The sequence below is a fragment of the Aptenodytes patagonicus genome, chromosome 8 (genome assembly GCF_965638725.1).
Source record: "Aptenodytes patagonicus chromosome 8, bAptPat1.pri.cur, whole genome shotgun sequence".
Taxonomy (NCBI): domain Eukaryota; kingdom Metazoa; phylum Chordata; class Aves; order Sphenisciformes; family Spheniscidae; genus Aptenodytes; species Aptenodytes patagonicus.
The window spans coordinates 19,999,398-20,011,760 of NC_134956.1; the positions used below are offsets into that span (position 1 = coordinate 19,999,398).

Sequence of the window (12,363 nt, forward strand, 5' to 3'; positions counted from 1 at the left end):
AGGTTGCCCCCTTTTCAACCACAGATGAATATTATGTATAAAAATTGTAAATCAATTTGAGATGAATTAAAGGAGATTCTCTTTTTCTGTACTAAAGGTAATACCTTTTAATCTCTGTATTTATTTTGTAATGTCAAGTAAATGAGAAAGACTTAATTTCCGTAATGAATTTTGTTACTCTTAAGTCTATTTAGCATCTCTGCGTGGTGTTCACTTAATTTCCTACACTGTGCTTGCATCAGGAAATAATGAGCAAGCATCACTTACCCAACACTGAGTCACAAATATTTGCCTACATTAACACAGCATTAAAAGCCATTTTAAACAACTTAAGGAAATTGTGCTAGCCTTTGAACTGTGATTCACTACTATGAGAAATTAAGAAACTTTTCCTCTTCTGAAGGCAAAAATCAGCTGCCGCAACCTCCTTGTAATATCAGTAGGTCCTAGAGCAAACTTTCCTCTTACAGATCCCCACACAATAGATTTCCTTGCTTAATGAAACTACTTCTGAAATTTTCCTACGCTCAATGTTGGGTACTTTGAAATTTCAATCTTTTCACATCCTTGAACTCTCATCAACATTTTTTTCCAGACTGTGTCAATAAAATTGATTACTTGCAGTTCTGAACTCTGTTCTGCACATGGAAATAAAACAATTTGTTTTAAAGTATTTTCTGAAGAAAGCAGAACTTGGCAATCATATCTACAAGATCAAAAAAAAAAAAAAAGGAAAAAAGAAGGACAAGCCAAGCAAGCCAGCCTTCCTCACAAAAAGCCAAACAAAAAGAAATCTCTCCAGCAAACAAAAGAGAAGCAACATCCTGATTTTATCACGGCAGCAACACGAGCTAAATTCCTGACATACACATCATCAACCTCACCGTTGTTCTCCTGATTGATATATCTCCCCGTCGGATGTGAACGATCTTTGCGGATCATAAATATGTTCATTAATTTGTTATCAATTCTAGCTCGCTGTACTTAAACCGCCCCGTACCATGACTCAAGGGTGCCTCGACAGCGCTGGTGTAATCACATACGTAAGGACCCCTGACTACCCGGTTGTTGAGATGCCTCATACCTACAACCGATCTGTTGCTTTTACAAGTTTAATCTCGGTATTAAGGAGCTGATTGTGGAACCATGTCGCTATAACATCTTCAACCCAGCTGTACATCATATAAACCGCTATAGGAGGGGGCAGTCTCCCATGATTCCTAGCAGCAGTGCATACCTTTAACTCCCTAATCTGTAATACTACAAAATACCGCTCTCATTTCTTCCCAAGCACAAGTGGACTACCAGCAAGTGTCCAACAGTGTTATTCCTAATTACCTTTTTTTCACTCTTGATCCTGTGGCGCTCATAATTAGTTACCTGGGGCTGCAATCCAATTTGAAGTGATGACAAGAAAGTGATCCATGAAAAAGTAATAAGTTAAATCCAATTTCAGCCTTCCTCTAATTAAATGCACATGGAACTAATGACTCAAACCCTACCATTTCAGTGATAATGGTAATTAGCAAGGTGGGAGTCACTCTCTTTTTTCAACACTGTAGGTGTAAACCACAAGGTAAAATGGCAGGAGCACTCTTAATTACATGTGTCATTTTGTCAGCAATTTACACATTTCTGACCAGTCAGGAAGGTTTCATTTGTCTTCCCCTTCCCCAGGGTGGGTAACACACGGCTGGACTCGGGCACAGCCAGCCCCACGGCCCCGCTCCCAACCTGGTCAGAAATCACTTTTTTTTTAAAAAACGACTCTCTAAATGTTTAATGTCAAAGCAGAAAACCTGCTAGAAAATTATACTCGGGGTGCTCTAACAAGACACAGGGCTGGAAATGAGGGATCCTGCTTCTACTTTCAGTTTTGCCCCTCAGGACCGACTTCTTTCCAACATGCAGATGTCAAACTCCCAAGTACGGCGGCGGGAGCCCCGCGCCTGAATGCCACTGACGATCTGCAGCTCTCTGACCTTGGGCGAGTCACTTAATCTCTCTCTGCCGGGGTTTACACGGCTATAAAATGAGAATAATCGTATTTGCTGACAGTACCTCACACTGCCAGCTCTCCCAATATATTGGTATTTTCCTAGAAGCCACGGTTTTTTGGGATCGTGTAATTACAGGACAATCATAGACTTCTTTCAAGAAAAACAACTGCACTTATCACCTTTCTGCTCAGTCTGAAGAGCTGGAAAAACTGAATACTAAAGGTTTTAAAAAAAATATAAAAGGGCAGCAAAAAAAGGCCCACAGGTTTCACTGAAAAAAAACCCTGAGTATCAAAATTTTCAAGCTGATCGTGTAACTTTGAGGACCTGACTCAGATTTTGTTCTGTTTGTGGGGTGGATGGTATTTGCACTTCACAGGCATATTCCAAGAACTGACTAACACCTGTGATTGGGCTTAGGGATGAAAAATAAAAGAGCTACGGGTCCTTTGGTAGAAACCAGCAAAACTCAACTTTGCTTTATTTCCAAAGTCCAAAATAAAAAAATGAAGGATTCAAGTGAAATTTTCGTAAGTAAACTATTTAAACTCTGCAGAAGTGAGCTGGTGGCAAAATTCCCATTGGCTTGACTGAGGCCAAATTCAGATCAGCTCCCATGTGTAGGAGTGGAACAGAGAGATACTCATACAAATAGAATAAATACACTTGCAAATTTATTTCCCTTCCCAAATTATCTGCCGAGACATAATTTCTCTACCAGTTGTTAAATTTACCACTATGTAAAAAGGGTACACTGCGTGTAAAACCTGAGGCTACGTAACCTGGTACTTGTGTGCTCCAAGCAAAACAGAGAATACCCTTCCCCTTCCCCTTTCAGTGTTTATTATGTTGTTAGCTAATGATTTCTGATTTCATAGAAAACAATAATAATTGCCCCCAACGTCAAGCTACAGTGATTTTTTCCTCTTGCCCTCTTCTATTTCTCAAGATACTGGAAAGAAATATTAAGATAATATAGCATGCAAATTAAATTCTACAAAAGCCCAGCCAAAAGGCTGCTTTAAAAAGCAGCGGTATGCAAAGGCGAGGACAGCTCTGTCCTCTCAGCCTCCCCCAGTCTCACCCCGAAAATCTAAACCAAACCCAAATTCTTTTCTTGGCCGTGACTTAAAGGGAAGATTTATTTTCTGTTTTGTCAACCAAAACCAAAAGTTTCCATGTTAGTAATTTCATTGTTTCTTCTCTCCAAACACACGCAGGTTAACTATCATATAACAAATCTCATTTAATCACATAAAAAAGTCAAGTGATGGGTTTCGATTGCAAGATACTGACTTGGACGTCCTAGACCTGTTTTCAGTCCAGTATCCAACTTTCAGCTCAATGCAACACACAACATTTACGTCTTTAAAAAAAATTGTATTTTTAGTATTGCCAAAACACACATGCACTTTTACTTTCTTGGGAGAAAATGTGTCTCTTGATTTGTTTCCAATCTGTGTGCTTTTGCCAGCAACTAAAATGCTTGAAGAACCAAAATGAATAATCGTTAAGAGCATCAGCAATTAAAGCTGCAAATTTTAATCAATAATACAAAGATATGTTTATCTTGGCCAGGAAAAATGTGCACATTTTGAAAATCCTAAGCATACCTGACCTGTTAAATTATTTGTTTCACAGACTCAAGGAAATCCAATGTCTATGGCAAATATATTATCAAACATGCTTTAGGTCTTTTTCACTTCCAGTAATTTTTGTGGGGCTGATATTTTTTATATTCTTTCCCCAACTGCTGGTTACTAAATTCATTCCTTAACTTGCAATTTTCTTTTTTTTTGTGTCATCAGGCTGTGAAACCGGAGGTCACTGCCAAATATAAAGCACGGCAGTGTGAGATAGGCTCAAAATGTGAGTCATCGTGTATTCGGAGATTTATTTTTTTTCAACTATCAGCAGAGCACATCTCCACTCCTGTGTCCAAGTTCTTATGCACTAAATATCTCAAAATTTGCTAAAAGCAGGTCTCCAGGTAGAGTTATCAAGGTCAAGAGACCCCAAAGACACCGCTGGAGCCCATTGTCATGTAAACGCTATTGAAGGCACCATGCCCCAGCGCGGCCACGGGATGCCGGGATATATTTAAGTACCGTGGCTATTTGATCAGTGAATAAAGAAGGAATATAGGAAACTATACACGAGGCGATAACAGATTAGCTACACAGCGTAGACTAGATTAATTTTCCGCATCTGTTTGTGGCAGTGGGGTTTACACGACAAAGCCTGCCAGCCAGCATTGAAGTGCTGAGCCCCAGACCGAGGGAGCTCTTCCAGCCCCGCGTGGGACCACGCCAGCCCCCCCTCCCGGGACAGGCAGGGCCATGGAGCATCTTATTAGGAGAACCAGCACCCCGGGCGAACCCCTTCCCGCTGTTTCATGCAAACACAGCTCCCCAGCACTCGTGCTAGGGAGCTTTTCGCCAGTGCCCTCGCCGCGCACAGCAGAGATAAGCAATGCCTATGGTATTCTTGTTATGCACATAGTCTGTTTGTCGGGAAAAAAATAGGTAACTGCTAACCACTGTGGCTATCCAATGAGACATCTATATTTATAAACTAAGTGCAAAGAAGACTCGGTTCGTTATTTAAGCAAACTTTTCAAAAATGGGCGCATTTCCACCACCCTCGACATTTATTCTATGTACTGTCAACGACGGGTATTGCCTCGTCAGTGCGGCGCCATCCACTTCAGGGGGTGTGGGTGCTTGCGTGGGTGCAGTTTTACTCAAAAATTCTACCCCCAGCGCCACCATTTCCTTTCAGCAACAGATTTTCATAGCAGGGATGCACTCGGGGTCTGTTACATTCAAGAGGACTTCCAGTATGTTTAAGACCGCAAAAGCACCGGGAGTGAGGAGGGGCAAAAAAAAAAAAAAGACTGGGCAGTCATTTGAATCAGTGAGTGACAGGCTGGGCCAGCTCTCTGTATACATTAATAAATTAGAATTTTAATTGTGTCTCTGCCTGCAGGAGCTGCTCCAGTACTTTAATACATACCAACAATTGGCTATGTTATGGAATCCGCAATGTGGCCTTCACTGTTGACCTCTGCAACACAATTCCCAGTCTGACTACGGAAACTGTTTGGTTTGATCCTTTCAACTTATTTGAATCCTGACAAATAAGCTCACAGCTGAAAGGTCAACACAGTCATATTTCATCCTCTGGAGCTATTCTTAAGACATCTGCACAACAAAGCACTTCTTTTAGTACCTGACACTGGACCTAGCCAGCACAATCTCTCATTAAAAATGTCCCCAGTGGAAGAGTCTATTAAAAGGCATATGGATCAGCTATAGATTTACCAAATAAAATATTTTTGAAAGCGTTAATGTAACGCTTTGGATTATGGCGCTCTACACTGCCAATAAAATGTATATTTGCCCAATGACAAAATGCTTCATATTTTCCAAAAGAATAATAGCTCGGCTATAAAGTGCAAGGTGTTGTCCAGCAGCCTGAGCACGGTGGTGGGAGCCAGGAACTCATGAATCTTAATCCTACCTCTAAACCCAATTCCCTCTATGATCCTAAGCAAGTCACTTAACCTGCTTCCCTCAGTTTCCCAGTCCAGAACTGGGATAATGCTACTTACTTATCAGACTTTCCTTCTGGGGATGTTTTGGAGATTAGTATTTGTAAAATGCTTTGAAGATGAAATCACTGCACGAAAGCTAGAAGTTGTCCACGCTGGGCCAAGGGCTGCAGCTAATAGCTATTCCTCGCTCAGGCAAAACTCCCCTTGAAATCCCTGTCAGCTTTATTTGGGTAAGAACTGCAGGATCGGGTCCTCTCACTTTACTGTCAAGGCCTTTAGTGATGTTGGCTTTACCTTCCATATTCTACTACATATTTAAAGAGTCTAGGATCCGTATTTTTGGAGGAAAATAATCTGAAGCACATATAAAAGGCAAGAGAAGCAGCAATGCTGTCAGGGAACTCACGGTGATAGTATATCAAACTAAAAAAAAAATTAGAAAGAGCAAAACAGACATGAGTTTGACAACGTGCTATGACAACAAGCGGGGAAAAAAAAAAAAAGGAAAGAATTTGGGGCTACAGAGGCTGAAGCATCAGATATAGAAGAGCGAGATAAGATAAATGTCCCAGCTACAGGGCTTTGTGCGACTGCAGCTGAACTGCTGTATTCAGTACCTTATTATCAAAAATACAGTGACATGCTGCAATTGCAAAGAGAGCAATAATAAAAGCAATAACCAGCTGCAAACCAGCAAAGTGGTCAAGGGTCTAGAAGTGCCGGTTTACGAAATACATAAAGAACTAGATACATATAATTTGCCAAAACTGGCAAGTACATGTTGGTATCTCAGATGTTTGAGGAGTGTGAACACGAGGCAAGGCAAGGGACTGACTCAGTATTTATACAAGCAGTATTACTTGGAGCAAGAGGATGGAATTAAAGTGGAAAGTTCCTGAGTGTGTGCTTTGTTATGGAAAACCGTCTGAAGGAAAATAATAGCAGTCCCACCACCACTTGGAATTTCTAACACTAGAATAGCAAAAAAAAAAAAAAAAAAAAAAAAGTGATACATGACCTAATAGGTCTTTCTTGTCTTTAACTCCTGTGATTTATCCCGCAAGACTAGCAGAATGTACTCCAAAGCCGCACATGTGAGCATACATCTTCTGTTTGGGAATGCTGTATCGGTTTTAGCTTTCTGAATTTGTAACAGCACAAAGCTCAATAATATTTAGATTTTATTTCTGAGGATGTCCATAAATCAGCAGACAATAAAAGGGGAAAAAACACACCGATGATATGATATCCTAGTATTTCCCAATATCCTTGACACAGCAAATCAACGGTTTGAGTGAACACAGCCTACAAACGGAACAGCAATCAAACAGAAATGTTAATGCAAATCTCCTATGCACACTGACACGGTAACAAAAGCTATTCCATTTTGTCATGATCCAACCCTACCAGATGCTAATAAAAGTACACGCTCACGATCTGTAAACACGCCGTGGGTGTGATTTTCAGGAGCACCTAGCACCGGTCCTCATGCCGCAGCTGCTCTGTGGACTTCACTGGGAGGAAGCTCCCGAAAGTCCCATCCCAACGTTCAGAAATAAGACGCATTTATTCAGCTTTTACAAGCCCCAGCCCCTCACGGAGGCACACAGGCTCCCCTTACCTGAAGGGCCGGCTGTTTGTCATTCCTCTTCGGAGACTTTAATCCACTAACTTGTTGCTGCTGCTGCTGCTGTTGTTGCTGCTGCTGCTGTTGTTGCAGTAGAAGCTGCCGTGCCACCTGGAGAGCCTGTGAGGAAAGAGGTTTGAAAATTGAGTTTACAGCAGACAGGGTGTGGGGAGCTATACGCACGGCATAGGGTCAAGGCACCCCTTGGTCACGGAGGGGTCCGCTCCACTCCCAAAGCACCTCCACTGAGGAAAGCGGTGGCTTCCACAAAAAAAACCAACTCAGCATTTGCACGCAATGGGGCGATATCCCACCGCTGGATTTCCCATTTTGACTATGGAGAAAAACAGCAGCAGCTGATGTTCAGCTCCTGTGGGGGACCTCGAGTAACTGCAGGAATCCCGGTGGTAAGCACCATACGGTTGTTTTTATCCCCCGCCTGGAGCAGCTCATACCCTTCTTTGCTACCGGGCAGGCTCATGTGCTAATGGCTTTCATGCTCCTCTTCTCCAGCGGGTCAGGTCTGGTGTACAGAAGAGGGTAGTCATCTATCACTGTCTGCTCTCCTGAGCACCAGAGAAAGTCAGGGAAGGTTCTGGAAGGCTATGGTGGGAGAAAGAGGAGAGCCAGTGGCAGGCGGAGCTGTGCCGAGTCCCTCGAGGTACCGTGCTAAAGGCTGAGGAAGCTGCGAGGAGCTGGAGTGAATGCAACGAAAAGCAGGGACTGCATCTCACACCCCCAAAATCACCAAGAGCCTGTGATGGACCAGTGGTGGGGACTCGGAAAGGAGGGGGCAGAGCAGCAAAGGGACAGTGCGGCTTCTTGGGACGGAGGGGCGAGGGACATGATCCCAAAAGCATGAGCAGAGAATCACATGGTGGGGGATTATTGCAAACGTTCGTGGAAAGTAACGGAAAAGCATCCCTGGACACTGGAGCCAGCCCCTCTGCGAGGCACGATTTCTCCATCAGGTGGGGAAAAGAAAGCAAGAGGAGATGAAACATGGGGGAAAGCAGGACAAGGAGCAAGTCCCTGCCCCGGCTCCCTCCCGGCCCCCCAGCCAGGGGACCGCAAGGATAATCCCTGCAAGATGGGCTGTGGCACAGCTGAGGCTCCGCTGGTGAGACCCAAGCCCGCTGCTCCCGGAGGATTCACCAGCACCGGACTCGGGCTTTCTTGGTCTCCTTGGAGACGTTCAGTACATGTGTAGGTGGAAAAGTGGGAAGGCTGAAGACTTCATTAATGTAAAACAAGAAAAATAGTCCCTTTGCAAGATGCCTACACGGAAGGAGGGAAAAAGCCTTCCCCACTCCTACTGTGTGTGCTCTCTGAGTGATTTAATTAATACCTATTTAATTAAGGAGTCAGATACGCTTCGGGTTTCACTTGCTTCTCCAAGTTGCAAAGTGTTTCACCTCAGCGCAGAACCGCCGGGAAAGGTTTGACACCAAGGACTGCAAACTTGGATCCGCCACCCCCCAGTAAAACCTTGTTATTTTATGGCCTAGACCCATCTTTTTACTTTTGAAGGGACATTCAGCAGCCCAGGGGGCTGAAGAACCACCACTGCCATCCAGCAGGCCAGGGCAAGCGGGGAGGAGAGGCCTTACCGCACTCTGGCAACGAGCCCTCCTTTCAAATTTAATAACAAGTCTCCACTGGATCAGAAAAACTCTTTAAGGGTGGATGCGATTTCCAATAGAGCTTGGCGCAATGAAGGTAAAATCAGATTTTGCATTTCAAGCTGGTCGGAGCTCAGCGCACCCGCAGCATCTCTAAAATGGTCCATGTCCCCACGAGGGGTGCGAGGAGCTGCCGGGCACAGGCACACACCAGAGCGGGCATGCATCTGTGCTCCCACACACACAGCCATCCCCACCGTCAGTTCAGCGTCAAGAACCAGAAGACCCTACAGCCTACCAAGTAATACAATGCAACAAAGGAAACCTTTATGCAGAAGTGCCAAGTATGGTTAAAAAAATGTTATTTTTATTGAATTAGCTTATTTAGCTGTTAAAGCATCTTCAAGGGTGGGCAGAAGCAGCAGAAATAAAACCTACAAGGCTTAAGGGGATGGGCAACAAATACTCACCTACTTAACAGGGGTGTTGTATGGCTTATTTAATTAATGAATACTTGTAAAGCACTCTGAGTTGCTCAGACAAGAAGCGCTATACAGTACAAGCGCAACATATTATTATATATTATTAAGACTGGCTCTGCAGAAGAATAATTCCAGGTAAATGTGCAATCAAATGATCATTTTAGTTCCCAGCAATTAGATTCAATAGGCCAAAAAAAACACAGAAGCCTTTCTTTAATCATACACTAAACAATCAGAACATCCCTAACCTTTCAAGCTACAGCCTTTTTGAATAAAACATCATCAACTTATAGATATTATTCCAAAAAGAACCAGTCACCATATGTGTTGTCTCTTTGAAATACAGTTGCTATAGCAGACCCTGCATGCATTTCATGTGATATGATCATATTCTATCCGTTCTGGCAGCTGAGAGGTTGCACAACTAAAATTGGCTGCCAGAAATTTTTGAAGATTCCCAGAACAAGTAGCCGTGCAAGAAATGCCTGCTTTCTACTCGAGCTGGCCATGAAGCTCTGTGCAGCTTGGCGTGGTGGCTGCTGCCACCACGAGCCCTTACCACGGCTGACCCCACGCTGATGAAGATCTCTGCCCTTGGGGCCAGGCTCGCAATGGCAAGGCTCTGATAGAGCAAAGCCAGAGCTCTGTCCCTGCTCCAGTCCCACCTGCACAGCACCCACATCCCCGCGCACCCACCCTTGTGCAGGCTCTCCGCTCGAGGTGACAGCTACACCACCCTGCTCCATGTCCGGCTGGCACTTGTCCTGGCGCTGAGACCTGGTGGGACCAGCAATGGCGAGAGGGAGGGACCAGCACGGAGCGTGGAGCAGCGGGGGAAGGAAAGGATTAAAAAGAATGAGAGTAACGAATGAGTTGGCTGGAGGGAGCATCACGGATACAAGGAGCCGGGATGGACAGGAACAGCAAAGGGAGAAACGCGGAGGGGCAGGTGCGGGTGAGATGGTGGCAAGCTGACAGCTCAGGGGATTGCAGCTTGAAATGGCATTTCCCATCTCTCTTCTCTCAAGATTTCACTCTTCCGCTTATAAATAACTGACAGCAATAAAAGCTAAGCATCAGATGAGCTTGGGTTTAAGATGTGGAAGGTTGTTTATAGCTCAGATCTGGTTCTTACTGAACATCTGCATCAAGTAGCTACTGTGTCCTTGGTGGTACGGTGAACCCAGGGATCCCAAGTCCCTTGCCTTTCTGCGTTTCCCTGCTCGGTCCTTCCTCCCTCCCACCCTGGACCAAGCACTACCCCTGCCATTTCAGTCTCATCCACACTCCTTACACACGACGGGATGGGTAGAAAAAAGATGGCTAGCTCAGTCTGGGAAGCATCAGCCCTCTTTCCTCTTACATGCAAAGTATTTCGAGCCCATTTGGAGTGCCTTCATGAAATTAATTTGCTGATGCGGGTTGAAGCCCGGTGGACACCTGCCCTCATTACGCCAGCACATCCCATTTAATCCAAGGCGACAAGCGCCGCACCTCTACCCCCTTCTCTGGTTCCACACAGCAACCGCTCCTGCGTGGAGCCCATCGCCGGATGCCGGCGTGGGAGCCCTACTGAGGCTGCTGATGCTGCACAGCGCTCAAGCGAGGATAGACAGGGAAGTTAATCTGAGAGTGAAGTCAGTCCCACAACCTTCATCAGCACGGAGATTCGCAAGCAGGCCTGTACATTAATAAAGCTTCCTGTGGGAGTAGATGTTGCCTTTGATTTGCATGTGAATTCAATGCTAGTGAGAAGTGCCAGACTGTCAGACATGGAGACAAAAGTCTCTTATCTTTCCAAAAGCTTCTGTAGCAGTTTCCCCACATTTCCTTAATCATCTGCCTTGTCCTCAACTTACTGAACAGGCAGTAGAGAGTAAAGCTGGACTCGGTTCAACTCCTGCTGCTGCCAAGTCCTGAAACAAGGGTGCCAGGACTGTTTACTGCTAGCCAACAGCTCTGCTAACGTGGCCCTCTCCTCACGAGCGGGTGCTCTGACATCTCCAAGCTCTTTTCACACATTCCTCCCCACTGCCATAGTTACATCCTAAATTTCCACCACGTGCTTGCACTTCTCCAAGTGAACAATTGCCGGGGGCTGCGGTAAACCATGTCGTGTTTGTGCATCCAGGCAACTGCGTGCTCCTTCATGGGATCAGCAGGTAGAGACACCAAGAGCCCCCGAAACCACAGATGTGCTTCAGATACCTGGGCCCGTGATTACCAGCAGCCATGTTATGTGCCACCTATCTGCGCTGCTTGAAGAGCCTGCAAGCCTGGACGTGGCTGCTTGGGACAACTAGACCCAGATGCCAATCGTGGCCTCCAGCAGCTAATCACACAGCATCGGCAATCAAATGCCGATTTTTGGTATGCACCGAAATACAAATAGGAAATCTTCCCACTTACTGAAGGAAGAGAAAGAAAAGCATCCCCTAGCAACTGCATCTTCTGAGTGCCATGGTTTTTGGTCACTATCAACAGGGATTTGAAAGGACATCAGTAAAAGGCTCACTACCAACCGAGTCACCTTGATTCTGCTCGGTGCTACGCCTAAATGCAGGATACAGTAAATGAACTCCTGAGCTATTTTCTTATCCATTAGGAAACCACCCAGAGATAAGGAGATTTTCTGGCATAAAACAGAGACCAGTAAAAAGGCAACTGAAACGCTGTACTTCAGAGACATTGCACAAACTTGGAATGATATTTGGGAGCCAACATTGGGTGACACCTAACCCAGGAAAAAATTTAACAGCACATTCACTGTGAGATGAATCAAGCCTGTTTCATTCAAAGATGCCACAGAGTAAGTGGGAAGCCCCACTGAAAATCCCTCTCCCTGTGCTTAGGGAAGTGGCAACCATTTAATGTTTTCCAACTAGTTAAGCACCGGGGGCGGGGGGGGGAGGGAAGTACACATTTGAGATGACCAAGACAATTTTATTGCAAGACAGACAGAACGTGACTTGTTTGCCCAGCTGTTGTTTGCCCGGAACATCCGGCACCATTATCACCCGAGTTACTGTTGTAATTCGACATTTTCACGCAAGTGGCTCAATCTTTTCGGTTTCAC

General features: G+C 44.9%; 1 protein-coding gene across 8 annotated transcripts in view; it reads right to left on the minus strand.

Annotated features, from left to right (window-relative positions):
- FOXP1 (forkhead box P1) overlaps window positions 1-12,363 on the minus strand; it is a 394,018-nt gene that overhangs the window by 108,068 nt on the left and 273,587 nt on the right. For all 8 annotated transcript variants that reach the window (XM_076346645.1, XM_076346652.1, XM_076346648.1 and 5 more), the window contains one exon: window positions 7,178-7,303. In XM_076346645.1, coding sequence (XP_076202760.1) covers window positions 7,178-7,303 — 126 coding nt within the window. The remainder of the gene's footprint in view (window positions 1-7,177; window positions 7,304-12,363) is intronic.